General features: G+C 42.8%; 1 protein-coding gene across 3 annotated transcripts in view; it reads left to right on the top strand.

The window, feature by feature from the left end:
• Positions 1 to 3253: 3253 nt before the first annotated feature.
• The window catches only part of TPK1 (thiamin pyrophosphokinase 1), a 303572-nt gene continuing 289228 nt past the window's right edge, over positions 3254 to 17597 (top strand). Inside the window, exon 1 of one of the 3 annotated variants that reach the window (XR_010719337.1) lies at positions 3254 to 3591. Coding sequence is in view for 2 of the 3 variants with exons in the window: in XM_066175583.1 (XP_066031680.1) it covers positions 3549 to 3591 (43 nt within the window). In the remaining variant the exon portion in view is untranslated. The remainder of the gene's footprint in view (positions 3592 to 17597) is intronic. The other 2 variants (XM_066175583.1, XM_066175456.1) reach the window with 2 other exon arrangements.

Raw genomic sequence — 17597 nt, 5'->3', positions numbered from 1 at the left:
GAGATACAGCTAGAGGAAGAAAGTATTGCTGAATCTATATGCTACCTGGAAAAACAGGTGCAATATTTACTGAGGAATCTCTCATGAGTGACAAGAAAAAAAAATCACTAACTTTATTAAATGGTAGCCTTTCACAGGAAAATTCAATGGATGTCCTAGCACAGATGTAAAGTGCAAAAAGGAGTTGAAAGTGCTTATTTTTCAAAAAAGCAAATCAGCCTCCTGACTGTTCAGTGTTCTTAAGGGACTATTCTTAAGAAAATGTGCCAGTCTGCACGGAGTTTTTAATTTTGCTCTCTACACTTCCACTACTAGATACCTTTGTTAGGCTCTGATAAACAGTATTAAATAGTTGTCAGGTCCTGCCTTCAAAATCAGTGCATTATAGAATCTACTAAAGCTATTCCTGTGAAGTTGATTCTAAAAAAGAGCTTAATACTGTGGATAAGAGGTTTTTATCTGAAGGAAAGAATGACTGAGTTCGGGGGGAGAAAGAGTGTCTGCCTTGTTTGCCCTTTGCCTAATTGTGTAGTGGGCTGGCAGTTTGCCTTACCTTGCAGACTCTTGCTCATCTTGAAAGGATTTACAGCATACTAGCACCAGCCTGGTCTCTCAAGACTGATTTATCTTTGCAATGCTATTGTGATGAATCATGTATTACTATGATTAGCAGAGAGAGGTACAATTACTTTTTTGCAGCTGTGGCTGGTAAAGGATTGCCTGGAAGCCCAGATGTGACAGAGGTGGAAAAAGTGTCCTCTGGGACATGAAGGGAATGGAGAAATGGAAATTGTTTCATGTACAGAAAAAAAAAAAAAAAAAATTAAAGAGGGGAACAGGAAGAGAAAGACTTGTAAATGAACGCTACCAGGAACAGGGATCTGACTGAATTGGACCTTCCCTCCGAGCAAGTATGACTCTTTTCATGCATAAGAACCTGCTTATCAGCAACTCTTTGTAGCAGATGGTACCCCCTCAAGAGTGAATTAAAAAAAAAAAAAAAAAAAAAAAAAGACAGAGACACTGAAAGATACTGAAGAAGAAAAATAAGCTATCCTGGAGAAGGTTTAATAATATTACCAGACAATTGCAATTGGAAAGTGCCTGTCAAAATTGAAAGGAAGCAGGGTGGGGAGACAGAGTGAAAGAGAATATAATTAAGAGGAAGAGAGCATTGGCCAACTGCATGGTAGTCCCTACATGGCCTCGATTCTTGGAAAAGACAGCAAGCTGCTTCTTCCTAATGCTGGTTGTTTTTAACCTGCTTGAAGAAGGACACTAAGATACCAACGTCATAAGAGCCTTTGAAATTCAAGTTCTCAGTGGAAATAAAATTTTAAATGGCACAAAAGTATAACAAATGATTTTCTATTTCTATAATGTAAACAACAGTAATCTTTTGATGTCCTTAATATATTTTCCTTTTTTCCCAATAATCTCTAATTTCTCTCATTGCCAAGGCATAAACACTTCCAAATCTTCTAAATTTCTATCAGTCTTTGTGGAACAAAATTGCTTATACAATGTAGTCTCTTATAGGTGGCAGGACAGCTTATCTGAAAGGTCCAAAGCAATGGTTTGGTACTCGCACCATTAAAACCAAAGGTGCACCTACAGAATCCTGGAATAGTATGGGTTAAAATGGACCTTCAAGGTCATCTGGATCATTTCAATCCCCCTTTCGTGGGCAGGGACACCTTCTACTAGGCCAGGTTGCTCAGAGCCCCATCCAGCCTGGCCTTGAACACTCCCGGGTCTGGAGCATCCACAACTCCTCTGGGCAACCTGTTCCAGTGTCTCACCACACTGACCGTAAAGGATTTCTTCCTAATATCCAACCTAAACCTGACCTCTTTCAGTTTGGAGCCACACCCCCTTGTCCTAAAAATGCGGCCCAGACTACTAGCCCACCACTGAAGTCACTTAAATCATGTTGATCTGAGTGTGAATCTCAGACTAATAGGGCGGAATGAGGAGTGGGCTGACACGTTGGTCCCATTTCCCTCCGATTTGACAGGAAACCCTCAGTGACAGACAGTCCATAATTATTAGGTTGGAAAACACCCCTGTGAGCATCTAGCCCATGGACCTCGCTCACGCTTTCTCCCAACGCCTCTAGAAGGAGACCTTGTCCTCCCGTCTCGTCCCACGCCGCGGTGCAGGGCACGCCCGAACAGCGGCTCCGTGCGGGGACGCCGCGGACCCTTCCGAGCCGCGCTGCTGGGGCGGCGGGCGGGCGGGCGGACAGACGGACGGGACGTAGGGAAGAAGGGGAGTAGGAAGACATAAAGGCAGGGACCGGCGCTCCTCTGCTGCCCTCTGCTGCGGGGCCCCGCGCCGCTGCGCTCCCTCCGAGCTCCCGGGAGAGCCGCCGTGCCAGGACAGCTCCCTGCAGCCAGGAGACTGGAAAGGCGCTGGGAACTCATGGTGCGAGGCGATGCCCGCCCTGCCCCTGATGGAGCGGGCACCTGCAGGGACAAAGGCCGGGCCAGGACGTGGAAACACATTATTGACACATTTGAGGCGTCAAAACTTGCCCCCCTGCGCTCCCAGAGCAAATTTAAGATTTAGCAGTGTTTGTCCATTTTATGCCTGAAAATGATTAACGCCCCAATTAAGAGCTGTAAGCGAAGAGAAACTATGTATTTAACAAGTTTTCTGATGTTACTGAAATGATATTGATTGAAACTTAAGCTGCACCCAGGAACGCCGCGTCATTCTGGAGTTGGAAGGGCACAGGTGGCACCGGCGGGGACAGCACAGCCGGGATGCTGCCAGACCTTCGGCACGGCTTTCCCTGCGCCCCGAGGGTACCGGCACACCGGCGGCACGCGCGGGCACGAGCACTCGTGGCAGTTTTTATTTCTCTCCAGTTTCGATGGGCTGAAAGCGATTTGAGGACTTACACTCTGAGGAAAAAGCTCGGTACAGCGCCGCGAGTGCCCCCCGAAGGCGACTCTTCCCGGTCCCCCGAGCGTCGCCGTACCGAGGTGGCCACTGCTCCCGTGCCCAGAGAGCCGCGTCCACCTTGGCTAGCTCCCTGTCCGCTCCCTTGTGCTCGTACCCAGGTCCTTCTCCCTTTCCCCGGCTCCCTCCCGCGCACAGCCACTGCCGCGGCGGGGCCGTCCTTGAGCCCCGCCCCCAGGCGCAGGTCCCCATAGGCGTCCACCGCTGCCAATCAACATGCCCCGCCTTTCCCCCCCACGCTGCCGAATCCACCGCCGAGCAACGGATTGCGGCGGTCATCGATTCACTCGGTTTGCCTTGCTGCTCCCGTCCCACGCACATCCCGGTGCCGCTCCCGGTCCTGGCCGGGCGATGTAGGAGGACGCGCGGCCGAAGGTACCCGGCCAGCGCCGCCGCCACATCTCCCGGCGCGGCCGCCTATTGCCTTCAAGGGCGGGCGCAGCCGCCGCCGCGGCCGTGTGGCTGCAGGCGTTCCTCGGTGAGACCGGGAAGGGGCACGGCTGCTCCCTGCCTGCCCCCCCGCCGCTGGTCCCGCCCGGCTGTCCGTGCCTTTAGCGTGTGCCTGCCCGTCCCGCGGGGCCATGGAGCGCGCGTTCACGCCGCTGGAATGCCTCCTGCCCGCCGGTACGGTACCTCCCGCCCCCCGCACCGGGCAGCGGAGGGGAGCGGGGCGGCCGCACCTCCCGCCCCGGCCTGCCTCCCGCAGCCCCGCCGAGCCGCGCTGCGGAAACACCGCCGTGGTCTGCCCCGCTTAGCCTGAGTTTGAGCTTAACATAGCGGTTTGGTGCCGTGTGAACTCCCTCTGGAATTCCAAATTGGCATTCAAACCCCAGTCCCTTCAGGCTCAATCGGTACTTTCCGTTTGCTGCCACCGTTTGCTCGGCTTGGCCGGGCAGAGCGCTCCGGTGACGCCTGTCTGTCCCGTATCTCCGGACTGCCCCCTGAGGAGAGGGGTCCCCGGTGTTGGCATCCATCCACCTTGTGCCTTTGGCTCCCCGCCTCCTGCCCGTGTGCTTTGCCCTAGAGCCACCCTTGTACCCTGCCTTGCCCTTCAGTTATGCACAGCAAAGCTTTGACGTTTGTATTCAGGGTTTTCTTTGGCTTTCCCAAGCTATCCAACAGTATTGTGGTTTTGATATTATTTTTGAGACCTGAGAGGTGAGCTTCATTAGTATACATCATTAACCTTATTATGTGTGTAAAGGATGGAGCACCTGTAATAAGCACGGACTCATCCAAGTAGCTTGTACACAGTTTGGAATAGGCATCTCTTCTTCACTCTCTGTTTGCAATGTCTAATTCAGTAGGGTCCAATTTGTTGTTCAGTGATACCATTATAAACAGTAAATATTTTTATCTTTCTATAACGTCGCTTTAAGGCTGCATAAAAATCATTTTGTCATAGCAGCTGAATTCTAACTGACACTGCTTTTTTCTACTCTCTTCTCCCAGAGACACCAGCTGCTGCACTGAGGTAAATGTTATTTATTTACTAGTAAGGTCTGTAGTTAGGGCAGAGTTTACCAGAATGCAGACTTTTAAAAATTCAGTGCATTTTTACAATAGCAGTTTAGGAGCATGTTTAAATTCATTCCACTATGATACTTTTTTAAAGTCATGCTTTGCTCTGATTCTTAGAAAGTTCTTCAGGTTAACATCAGAACTACTAACAGGCAAAGCTGCACTCAAGGTATTCCTCCTAGAAATGTGTATTTGACACTATGTATGTGGACTTTGAGACACACTGTTGCATTGGGTTGAAACAGGCAATGAGCATGTAGGCCAGATTTTAATGGCTGAAATTTGATTAATTGTCATGTGATGTCCTCTTGTACTCAATAAGTGATTACTAAGTACGTACCAAGGCCAAACGAAAAGCTGCCTTAAGAAGTTGATAAGAGAAGTGCGCCCTAGGAGGACAGGCTGAGAAAATTGGGCTGTTCAGGCTGGAGAAGAGATGCTGTGAGGTTGTGTGGAGACCTCATAGCAAGTGCCCAGTATCTGAAGGGGGCCTTTGGGGAAGCCAGAGAGGAATTCTCCATCCGGAGCTATAGTGATAGGACAAGGAGTAATGGGCTCAAATTCAAAGAGGGACAATTTAGGTTATAGATATTGGGAATAAATTCTTTACTGTGAGGGTGGTAAGACACTGGAACAGGTTGCCCAGGGAGGCTGTGGATGCCCCAACCCTGACACTATTCAAGACCATGTTGGATAAGGCCTTGAACAACCTGATTTAGTGGATGGGGTCCCTATCCATGCCAGGGAAGATTGGAACTAGATAATCTTTAAGGTCCATTCCAATCCCTTAACTTTTTATGATTCTATAAATTTATCCCTGTGGAAGTACTGGCATTGCTGTTTGTATTATAGTATAGCTGCCTTTGATAGACACTGTACAACGCTAGAGCTACCAAATGTCCTCAGTTTCCAGGAGCTGTCTTTTTCTTTGGTTATGTCTGGTTGGATTTAAAGATTGGCGATACTTGTTCAGTTTTCTCGGGACCCACAGCCGCCTCATACCAGAGGCTCCAGCTAGTTGTAAAGAAGCCTGCATCTCTGAAAGAAAAGTCTGCTACCTGCCTACAAATCAGTTGGTTATACAGGCCATGCCTGTAAAATGCACAGTGGTACTTCATCAGGATCCTTGTCATCATTACAGACATTCATTAGCAGCATTACCAACTGAATTAGCATGCTAAAAGTAATCAAGGCTGAGCAGATCAATTTGGCAGTTCCACTGTTTAAGCTCTGGTATCCCACTTGGGGAACTCAGAAATAAGGTTTTCGGAATTGGATAGGTAAAATGAACCTCCCAATTTCTTCTGGAGAAAGTACCTACCAGGAGTTCCTCCATCTGTTTGCTTCATTGGGATAGGTATTTAAGTGTCCAAATAGTATAAAGCTAATTGATGAAGAACATAGCACTTCTTAGACACTAAACATGAGCTTACAAAATAAACCCATTTGAGGTCATTGAAGCACTATGGACCTTGCCCCTTTCCTTCAATACTAAAAATAATATGATATATAGCAATGTGTGACTGTGTTTAAGGTGGGGACACTGTGAAAGATTTGTCAACTATGTTTGAAAATTATTAATTACTTTGTTTCTCTTTTTGGAGTTGTTTACAAATTATGCTTTAATTGATACAGGATAGAGTAAAACACTCCCAGGTTTTAGAACATTATAATATTAGTTACCTGAATTGGAATTTCAGGGCCATGTAATTTTAGTCAGTGTAGCTAGAGCGAGTTCTTAGATTGTACATCTCTCTATCTCACCTGATTGATGTTCAAGTACTAGATATTTGAGACCTGCTGTGGTAACTAGTATGCTCAGGGACTTTGAACATTATTCAGTCAAACAGCTGGAGCACAGTTGAAAATCACCATGCTACAATCAGAACACCATGCTGTGGACTTTAGAACTATGTTGATTTGCTTAACATAGTTCAGAATGGGTAACAAGATAGAATTTAAAGTATGATTGAGTCTAAATTTATGTCTTACACAGTGAAACAAATATATTTTCACTTCCTCATGGAATGAAACCTTTGAAAAGGCTCACAGAAGGCTCCACCACAGAGACCTGTACGCTGTGTGAAAGGGTCAGGCAGAAGCTTCGCAGGCAAGGCTCTTGTAGAAGGCTCATAATGATGTCACACTGCAGCCGGTGAATTCGTGACAGGAGTAGCTTTGTTTATTCTGGAGCATCCTTTGATACACTCGACATTTCCCTCCTGCTGTTTATACCCTTTTCTTGCACTGTCATTGCCTCCTGCTGCTTGTCCCAGACTGTGCTGCAGGCACTTCTGCAGAGACAAGTGTTTCTAATTTATTATTTTAATACCATGAACTTTGGGAGCTGAGTGTGCTGTGCTTGTGACTGCTTAACAGTGGAAATACTGTAGCATCCTCTAATAAGGTTGCCCCTGAATACCACTTGAGATTTTGAGTAGGGCAGAGTGCCAGTTTGCTAGGCTGTGTTTTCTCACGGGGAACGTTTTACATTGCCTGCCATAGCATGGCCTGGATTCTTGCTCATCTCCAGATGTGATTAATAATTCTTTGCCTTGCACAGTCCTTAAAGTGTGGCTCAGTATTGGTTATATCAAGTGGAGTGATGCAGAAGGAGGATATCTTCCTCAGTTTATAATTCAACAGCTCCCAATATGAGTGTCTTGCCTTGTAGAGGTGGAAGGGCTTCAAAGAAGCAGCAAATCTTAATTACCCCTCTGCTCTCTTCTGTGCCTTGCAGAGGGTATGTTGGAGCTGAGCTTGCTCTGAGTGACAGGGAGCCTGTGCTACCAGGGAGAGGTGGTTTCCCTGTCCCCACTTCTCCATGCCCCAAGTCAAATGCACTTCTGAGCTACGCTGTGTTCAGAACGGGTGGTTAAGATTTGGTTTGCTCAGAAGTGGGGGTGCTATCTTTATCTCACTGAAGCAAGGTCGTCTATATGTCATGAGAGACAGATCCACAACACATAGGACAAAGACTGCTTCAGAATTATGGAGAAATTATATAGTTATCTCTTTGTGCAAAGGGACTATAAAATTCTGTATTGAATTTAAAGCAAAGAGAACAAGAGGAAGGAACAATATGCTCTGAATGCTCTTCCATCATTCTACAAACTTGATTGTCTCTTGCTTTACTCTGTGTCTTCTCCTGGAAATGTTACTGGCTGTAAACGAGTTGCCTCTGAAAGGATTTTATCACCATATTCCTTTTAAATGCCTGGGGCTTGAACTTCTTCCTTAATGTTCCCTTTTATCTGGCACTAAGGATTCAGTTATTTTATGGAACGGTGACATGTTTGCCATTCGGTGAATGACCTCCAGTCTGGTACGCGTGCCAATGACTGTTTAAATGTCCCTTTAATAAAGCTCTACGTGGTTTCTATGATGCATTATCTTGCAATCTAATTCACAAAACTCGGTGATAGAAACCAAGACAGTTGTGGGGTTAGAAAATCAACCTGATGGTCTCCTAGTTCCTGAATATTAAAGGTGTATGGAAAAGGTGTGGAGTCCCAAACTATTGGATAGCTCTGCTATTTTGCAGGATTTGTGCCACAGCTGTTGGGTCAGACTAGTGAAGTTTTCAGGTGAATCAGGTCGTTCAAAAGTTGTTACTGAATTCACCTAAACTGAAAAAGTGTTAGCAGGGTGTCAGTTCTTTTAAGACTACTACTGGCATAATAATAAAATTAGGAAGCACTTCCATATGGCTGTTACATTTTTCTGTCTTTTTAACTTAAATAATTTCAAAATGCTTTTTTTTTTTTTTTCCCTGTGAATGCTGCTGACCCGCTCCTGTTCTTCATTTCATTTAAGTAGCAACACTGTTCATCTAGTCTAGTTACCTGAAAGTCATCAGTTTGTTTTTGAAGTAGCTGTTAGTACTCAGCTACTCAGACCCTGCTGTTTGCTAATCTGCTGTCCTGGGTCAGCATTTGTTTTGTAAGTATTGTTGTATAGATTACTTACAGGTGCACTTATGAATGGAGTATTAAAGGCAGAATGGCATTTAAAAGACATACTCTATTGTTAACCACTTTCTTTTAGATCTTTGCTTTCACTCATGGAAAGCTCTTGGAGTTCTTAATTTTTTTAACGCTTTCCATGTAGGTGTGTTTTAATGCTGTCTATGCAGGAATGGGGTAACAAGGCAGCTTTAACCATTTTAACAAAACACTTTTAACCATTGGAGCTAATAGAAAAATGAATAGACATTTACTTATTTTTGGTTGTTTTTGTACACACACACACACACACACACACACATACACAGGGCCACCTTTTGAAACGTGTTGACTTCAGTTGCTGTTGGTGTGGATGTTGGATGTCATGTTGTGCTGTGTCAGTGCACTGATAGTTCCACACCTTGCAGTCACAAATAGGGCATAGCTCTCTTTTGAGTGGGAATATGATGGCAAAGGGGTCTGAGGTCATCTCAAAGTACAATCTCAAAAAGCAAAAAAAAAAAAAAAAAAAAAGAACAAACCAAAAACTAAAACAAACTCCACCTCCAAAAACCCCACAAATAAGCAGCTGCCTAACAAAAAGAACCCCAAACTAACAAAAAAAAAAATCTTCAAGACCCATCAAGTATATGAGCAATAATGATGTTACTGGAATTTCTGAGACAAAAACTCACCTTCATTACTGCTTGCCCAGATAGTAAAGCATCTGGATAAATTAAATTCCTTTTGTAAGGGCTTGTTCTTTTTTATCAACTGAGACTTAAAGCTAGAAAATACAGTAGCTGATCTCCTGCAGTCTTTTTTTTTTATTATTTTTTTTTAACTCCTGTGATTTAAGGAGATAAGGAGGTGGGAAATACACTTGTTCCAGTCATCAAATGTTCACGTTGCTTGTATCCAATTAAATGTGTGCAGGACTACTGAAAATTTAAACTTGTTAGTGCTTGAAGAGCAAAATAATAATCTTAAGAAGGTACAGGAAGTCAAGGAGAATAGTGGAGTTTCAACTTTTGTTTCTCCTCTGCTGTATTCTCTCGCATGTCTCTAATCAGGCCTTAAAACGCTATAGCAATTTCACAGCACCTTTAACATTTTGCCATATCTCAAATCTGTTTGTATATATATATATAAAAGCTGGTTTTGCTTTCTGGAAGTTGAAAACAGAAGATGCTTTGTTTTTTGGGTTTTTTTTTCCTTTTTACAAAGCTCATCTAAGTCTGATTTATAGAGAAATTGAATATGAAGCATTGAAATGAAGCACTTTATTTACACAGGAGAAAACATAACACAGGTAGATTTCAGATTTTTCAAGATCCAAAATAACAAATCCCAGGCATTCTTGTGGATTTGCTTTAGGTTTGGACATCCTGAGATATTAATCAAAGCTTAATCTTTGTAGAAAATAGCACCATCAAGAATGAAACCTAAAATCAAGTCTTAGAAAAAGCAAACTAAAAAATCTCCAAGTGAAGAAGCCACCTAAAAACAAGATAAAGGGTTAGCAGCTTCTTTTCATTAGGCAATTTTCATCAGCTTTCACTTCTAACGAGTTTTAGGTTTGCATGTAAGCTCAGGGGTTAGGACCTTTAAGAACAATACTGCTAACTTTGTCTGGGAAAATTACAAGTTAGAAATGCAGCTTTTTTGTGTGTCTGTGTGTCTGTGTGTCTGTGTGTCTGTGTGTCTGTGTGTGTGGCGTAAAAATAACCATGCCTGTTTCAAAGTACCCTTGTTGAAAAATGTGGATAAAAGGAGGGGGGAGGTTTCTCTCCCTCTGCCCTCCAATAAAACAAAAGAAAATGACAGATTAGCAAATAAACCAACAAACTGCAGAATCAACCCACAAATAAAAAAAAATCCCAACAACCGAGTAGTAGATCTTATCCAGTACAAAATGTAGTAAATCAGCAGAAGAGAACTCAGATGTATAAAACTGCTTTTTTGGTACAGCACAGAACATTTCCTATCTCTGATTTCTACACAGAGAGGGGAGTTTGCAATGTGTCCAGCAAGGTTAATTAATCTGATCTATAGCCAAATAATTTCAAAATGGAAAAGAACTGACTCTCAGTTGTCCTTGTTGCCAGAGTATAGCTGAAATATAACCTGTTCTTCAGATTTTTCCTTAGATTTTTCTGTAAAATATAGCTGTGGTGAGTTAGATGTGAGTTTATGGCAACAAGTTCTCTGTTGCATTCATCTCTGACCTTAAACATGAGGAATATGATTGACAGTGTTTGTGTAGTACTGCCTTTGCAAAATTAAAAAGAGAATTGAGAATTTAAAGTTTTACAGGAACGTTCTGTTAGTTAAATCCTACATAGAGAGCACACTTAGTAGCTTTTGGATTGCTTTAAATTAAATCTATTGCTGTATATCCAATAGCAGTTGAAGCTGCTGGAAGGCTTTTCCTGTAATTTCCTAGCTTTGAATTTTATTTCAAATGGCAATTGAATTTTCACAGTGCTAGTGCTGATTCTTTGTAGCTTATGTTGTTGGATTGTCTGCCAGACTTCCTCTCTGGCAGGACGGAAGCTGGAGGGATGCATGTGTTTATCAGGCCACTCGAAATAAATAGGAAGCTGGCCAGTGAATTCAGGAGGAGCAGAACCTGTACCATCAAAACTTACCTGTTTATTCTATAGTTGTGACTGGTGGTGTGGGTTCTGTTTGGTTTTATTTCTTGTTTCCCCTTGCTGTAGCTCTTTTTTCTGGTCTGTCCTTTATCCCAGATTATCTGGTCAACACTGATCCTGGGCAACACAGCAATAAGTGAGTAGTTAAGAAGTATTTATATGTATAGTTTTTGACTGAATTGTTCAGTGTCTTTGGTGATAAAAACTGTCTTTGTGTCTGACAGAAGGAAGTTGGCTTTACTGCAGAAGGAAAATATGTCGATGTTACAAAGCACTGGGGACTCGACTAGAAAAGCTTTGACTTCCATTACAGTGTCAGTAAGGGTTTCTGTGGATTTGCTTGGTGCAGACACAGCAAAGTGTGTCAGGAAGGGCATTCTTTCTTCTTTTTCTTTTTTCCTCTTTTTTTCCCCACAGACACAATTCACAATTATGTAGTCTGTATAAGTATACATGAAAGAAGAGAACTCAGTCACCAGTACGGGTTAGGGACTGACCTACTAGAGAAGAAGCTTTGCTGAGAAGGGTCTGGGAGTCTTGGTGAATGACAGGTTGACTATGAGCCAGCAGTGCCCTTGTACCCAGGAGAGCCAGTGGTATTGTGGGGTGCAATCAGGAAGGATGTGCCCAGCAGGTGAAGGGAGCTGATCCTGCCCCTCTACTCAGCCCCAGTGATGCCGTATCTCGAGTGCTGTGTCTGGTCCTGGGATCCACAATACAGGAAAAACATGGAACTACTTGTCCAGTGAAAGATAATCAGGGGTCTGGAACATCTCTTAGGAGGAGAGACTGTGAGAGCTGGGCCTGTTTCATCTGGAGAAGAAACTAAGAGGGGATCTTATTAATGCATATAAATATCGCAAAGGCAGGTGCCAAGAAAATGATGCCAGACTCTTTTCAGTGGACCCCAGCTACAGAACAAGGAGCAATGGCCATAAACTAAAACACAAGTAGTACCAACTCAACATAAGAAAGAACTTCTTTACATTGAGGGTGGCAGAAAACTGGAACAAGCTGCCCAGAGAGGTTACGGAGTCTCCCCTCTGGAGACATTCAAAATGCACCTGGATGAGTTCCTGTATAGCTGGCTCTAGGTGACCTTCCCTTGGCAGGAGGGTTGGCCTAAATTATCTCCAGAGGTCCTTTCCAACCTTAACAATTCTGTGATTCAGCTTTTGTAGCAGAAAGGTGCTGGTATGTGAATGAAACCTGTGTGTGAGATTTATTTACTTTTATACTTACAGCTAATTTAAGTGTGGCAAGAGAAGCATTGACTGTTAGAGCAGAGCTAAGGCTAAAGGTCTAGTTTTTCAGGATGAGTTAAAAGGCTGTTGGTTTGAAACTGCACCTGGGCAGTTGTTCAGCAGATGATGTCTCTTAAATCACTCAAAGCATTCCTGGGATTGACATGTGTCACAGAGCAGCTGTGGAAATAGCATAGTGCTCCATTTTGAGACTGCACTCTTGATGAGAATTATGTATGGGGAAATCCTGGAGGCTGAAGTGAGGTTTATACCAGGGAGTTTAACCTGTGTATCAGTAATCCTTATAAGGCATCAAGATCTCTGTCTGCTTTAAATGTAACCGACAGTTTCTAATGCAGATACTTTGAGTCAGGCAACACTTTCACTTCTGGGAATTAGTGTTCTGCAAGGTGTAGAGGGTAAAGCACGGCCTTGTGAGTATAGCCTGTGTCCTCATATGGAGCTGTTTCCCTGTTCAGTTTACAGATATGTTTAATAAGCATCTAAGCAGTGTTTTGCCATACTGTGAATCCAAAGGAGAAGACATGTTAGAGGGCAACTTGAGAGTCAAGCAGCTAAAGATCTGCTGCTTGGACACTTGGACTGCCAGAAGAAGTGGTGCGGTGTCTTAGCTGCTGCAGATGCAACAAAAATAGCTCTTGGGCAATGTGTGATCACCTAATTTCATAATTAGTCAACCTGGACACACTGGAGGTGATTAAGCTCTGATATAGAAGTGTTTGTCTCCATATTGCTATTTTCTGCTACAAATGGAAAATTAGCCTTTCAAGTTTCCTAAAGAAGAACTTGATTTATTCTTAAAAAAATACAGAAAGAAAGAAGAAAAGGGAACAATACTGAAGAAAGTTTTTTTAAGTTAATGTTTGGCTTTCTGGACTTTGCGCAGCAGTGTTCTTGAAAGGTACGGCCACAAGACTTTGCCTCAAACTGATCTAATGACTCCACATGTCCTGAGACTCCCCCCTCTGGAGTACAATGTCCAGCTCTGGTGACCCCAGAATAAGGACATAGGTCTGCTGGAGGGTTACAAAGATGATCAAGGGGCTGGAACACCTCTCCTATGAAAACAGGCTGAGAGAGATGGAGTTGTTCAGCCTGGAGCAGAGAAGGCTCTAGGCAGATCTTAGAGCAACCTCTAAACCTTCCGGTACTTCAGGGGAGCCCTACAAGAGGGCTGGTGAGGGACTTTTGCCAAGGACATGTTGTAGGATAAGGGGAAATGGGTTTAAAGTGAAATAGGGTGAGGTTAGATTCGGTTTGAGGAGGAAACTCCTGACTGTGACAGTGGTGAGGCACTGGAATAAGATGCCCAGAGAAGTTGTGGATTTCCCAGCCCTGGAAATGTTCATAGCTAGGTTGGATGGGGCTCTGAGTAACCTGGTCCGTGGAATGTGTCCCTGCCCATTTCAGGGGGCTTGGAACTAGGTGATCTTTAAAGTCCTTCCATCCTCAACCCTTCTATTGATTCTATGAAATAACTTCCACTGTAGATTGGTGTTATCTTCAGTTCTGTCTTCTTGAGGTGCTGGTGTGTTCCTGCTGTTATCAAGAGTGCTTTCCTATTAGCTTTGCTTTCTTTGCACAGAATCCACTGTGGGAGTGACATTCAGTACTGTATGCATGGGCTTTGAGCCTTTCTAATGACTTTGGTAACTATGAACAGAAGATTTAAATGGTCATCTTGTAGCTGTGGGAAATCAAATCACTGATACCAGATGTTCTTCCTTGAACTGACGTGTTGGTAGGATTTTTTCTTGGAAACTCAGTCTCTTAGTTCCCTGTGCCTCTGTTTATACTGCTGGTCTTATGTACTGGTCAGTAGTAATGCTGCTGCTGTATTTACCTGATCTATAATAACAAGTTTTGTCACTTGACCCTGTGGAAGAATTTCTTACTTTCTTAGTCTGCTATCCTGTCATAAAATCATAAGTTAATTTTTTGTGCCAGCAAAGCTCTTTAAGTCAGTAGGAAGTTTGATCTGCTGAGTAATGTTTTTGCTGTGTTTCTGTGACCATGTTTATCTTTTATTTGTTCTCCTCGCACCCACAGCTGCCATAGTTGTGTCGACAAAGCCCCAAGTGTATGCCCAGTTACAAGGAAAGCAGTTGCCACTTGGGAGGAGCAACAGCAGGGCTAGAAAAAAAAAATCCCTTCCTTTAGTGTATGCAACACGTACTCCATGAGCTGGGTTTTCTGACAGCAACATGGACAGAGCGTGTTGCAACATGGACGTACTCGGCATGTCTCCTTTCACTGCAGTGGGCTGTCTTCCGTGCTGATGAAGTGTGAAGAGTGTGTGAAATTGTCCATCAGTGTCTGGAGTCCCCAGAGAGGACAGGCAGCGATGAGAGCTTGGGTTGTGGCCTTGCGGTGCCACTTGGTGGCGGTGGCCATATGGTGTGGGAGAGGGGCGCTTCCAAGGGGGTCACAACAGATGTTGGATACCGTACTTGTTGCCAAAAGCTTTGTGTCAGCCAGCTCCAGTAAGGTGGTGTTAGAGCTGTTCCAGGCGTGCACTTAAGGAGGAATGCTCTTTAGGTAACATGCGGGGTAATCTGTTATTTGCAGTGGTTATTGCAGTAGCTGTATTTTGTACAAAGGTATTTATAAGAGGCAGAAGTTGGATATATGAGTCAAACAAACTCCTATGTGAATCAGGTATTGATCTTTAACATGGGAAAGAATAACCAACCATTTGAATACTATGCCTAGAGAAACACTGATGTAAAATCTGCCTAAGTCAGTGGCAACTCGAAACAAGAATGAGTTTCAGGCTATCCTTTATACAGAAGGCTAAATTAGATTGTCACAGCGATCCTTTCTGGTCCCTTAGTGTATAAATCTGACACACTTGGCCTGCCAAAGGAGAGACTTCTTTTCCTTTCTTTTTAAGTAGAACGGACAGACTTGTGAGGAAAGAAAGCAATGGGTATATCTGGGGATGGGTATATCCTTCAGCAAGGAGTATTAAGTGGCTAGTCATGTGAAACAAAGCTGTTGGAGAATAAGGAGCAGATTTCAGAGCTCTTGTGATGTGATTCAGAAATTTAGAGGGCGGTACTTCTTCCTTATGTCTTGAGTAAGTTGTGTTCTTAAAACTGGAAAAAAACCAAACCAAAAACCCCGTAGTATTTTGTTATTGTTCCTAGGTAGCAAGAAGAAGTTACTGCAGTAAGATTTTACTACACACTGTGCTGAATTTACTGTTGGTTACCGTGAGCTATCAAAAGCTTTGAAATTATTTCCATAGAATCTATTCTTATTTATTTGTATGTATTGTAACTGTGAATCCCACAAGGAGAAAAAAAAAAAAAAAGCTTGCATTTAGACAGTGAAACAAATAGTTATGCTAAACTTATATAACAATATGCACAACTATTCTGTTTCTTGTCCAGATTTACATTTCTTGAATACATTTACTGGAATAAATAGCCAGTTTCCTTTGAGAGCGGAGTTGTAACTGAATAAATGTAAGGCCTCAGAGTATTAACAAAGGGGCTGAACTCTAAAACCAGTGTAGTTATACAGCGCATATAATGTAAATTAGAACCGTAGAGAGGAAATCTAAACTTAATACACAGGAAGAGAGAATAATATTTTGTGAGAGTTTATAAACTTCTGGTTTTGTAATCTTACCCTTTGCTATTTAGTCTTTGCTTTTCTTCTTTCCTCCAAGGGACATATACATATGGAAGATGCACATCTTATGATACAAATACTAGGTAAAAGGAATTTTGTTACTTTTCTTGAGAGAAGGAGCCATGAAAAGAGGAGAATTTAGGAAGGAGATCCTGCTGTTCTATTCAGTGGAAGAACTTTTGCAGCTCAGAGTGTATCTCTACAGAATTGTCCTATTCATAGTTTCCCCAAGAGCATATATAACAGATGTTAGAAATATGCACCAATTATATTGCAGTTGGGTAAGGAATGAATTTCAACTATAGCAAAGATGGCTTGAGTTACATATTTGGGGAAAAACACGTAAGTAGCAGGAGGAAGTGCTGGAATACATTATTTGAGAAGATGTAGTCCCTGTTGCTAGGAGCCTTTCCTTTTTCAAGGGTATATGAAGAAGAATGAAGAAGAATCAGATCAGAGAACTGATTCTACCTGGGGGCAGAAGAATAGACCAAATGTACAAAACTCCAATGTACAGAAGTGTAGAAGATTGAGATGGGAATTTAAGGATCGTATCTGTAGAGGCAGAGGCAGTTTCCTGTGTGCATATTGGTCTCTGGAGGGAGGGCAGGCCATTTCTGCACACATTCTCACTCAGGTAATCAGACTGGCTTCACCTGGGCCACTCAAACCAGCAGGATTTGTTCCTGTGGTCTATAGTTTTCATACTGTAAATTAATGGTGCTTTCTTCTGCAGTACAGTGATAATATTTATTTTTAGCTAGATCACAGATGATGTCAAAGGTTCACAAATATGTGAAAAGAGGTATGAGGAGTGAAGCTCTGTAAGTTCTGAAATAAGGAGCAAAAACTGTGTATAGCAATTGCTATGAGTTTTTCAGGTGGTGAAATCTGCCTCTCTGATTTAGTTTATCTGTTTCCATACTGCTGATAATTGGCACTTGAATTTGTAGAGGTTTCAGAGGGATTACCTTGAAAAAAACCCTGAACATTTACAAATTCTCATATTCTATTAGTTTTTACAGATGATCTTTCATATTGATGAGAAACACAGGTGTCTTCTATAGACTGTGATGAATTTTCTAGGAATATGCTTTCTCTTGATGTCCAGAAGGGACTATAAATTTTCAAAAAGAAAGCTTCTTTCAGATAATAGCTCCTAATTTTTTTTCAAAAGCTCCAATTATGTGTTTCTGAGGGTAAAAATCATCAAGAGAATGCATCTGCAAAGAGTTTTTATATAGTTTATTCCCCTTTATAGAGAAAGAGTTAATAAATTTACTTTTCATGCATATCACTCTAGAGAAAAATTCTGCTGTCAGTGTAATTTCTATAGTCATTATCTCCAGTGAGAAAGTGTGTCTCAAATCACAGGATTTCTGTTGAGTTGAGGTACATCAGTTATGGAATGTCTGCATCATGTTTATCTGCTGCATTGGCAGATGGCTGAGGTGAACATCTACTCTCTCTTCAGCTTTAAAAATCAGAATTGGTGGCAGCGTTGTCAAAACATGTCAGATTTGAGGGGTGGTGTGCAACAAACCACTGGCTCCACAACACATTCTTGGCACACAAAGTGGGGCTTTGAAACAAGCTATATTCTT

The sequence above is a fragment of the Chamaea fasciata genome, unplaced genomic scaffold, assembly GCF_029207755.1.
Source record: "Chamaea fasciata isolate MVZ Bird 193981 ecotype frontalis unplaced genomic scaffold, bChaFas1.0.hap1 SCAF_1, whole genome shotgun sequence".
Classification (NCBI taxonomy): Eukaryota; Metazoa; Chordata; class Aves; order Passeriformes; family Sylviidae; genus Chamaea; species Chamaea fasciata.
Note: the sequence above shows the minus strand (reverse complement) of the source record. Positions and strands in the feature narration are given on the sequence as shown.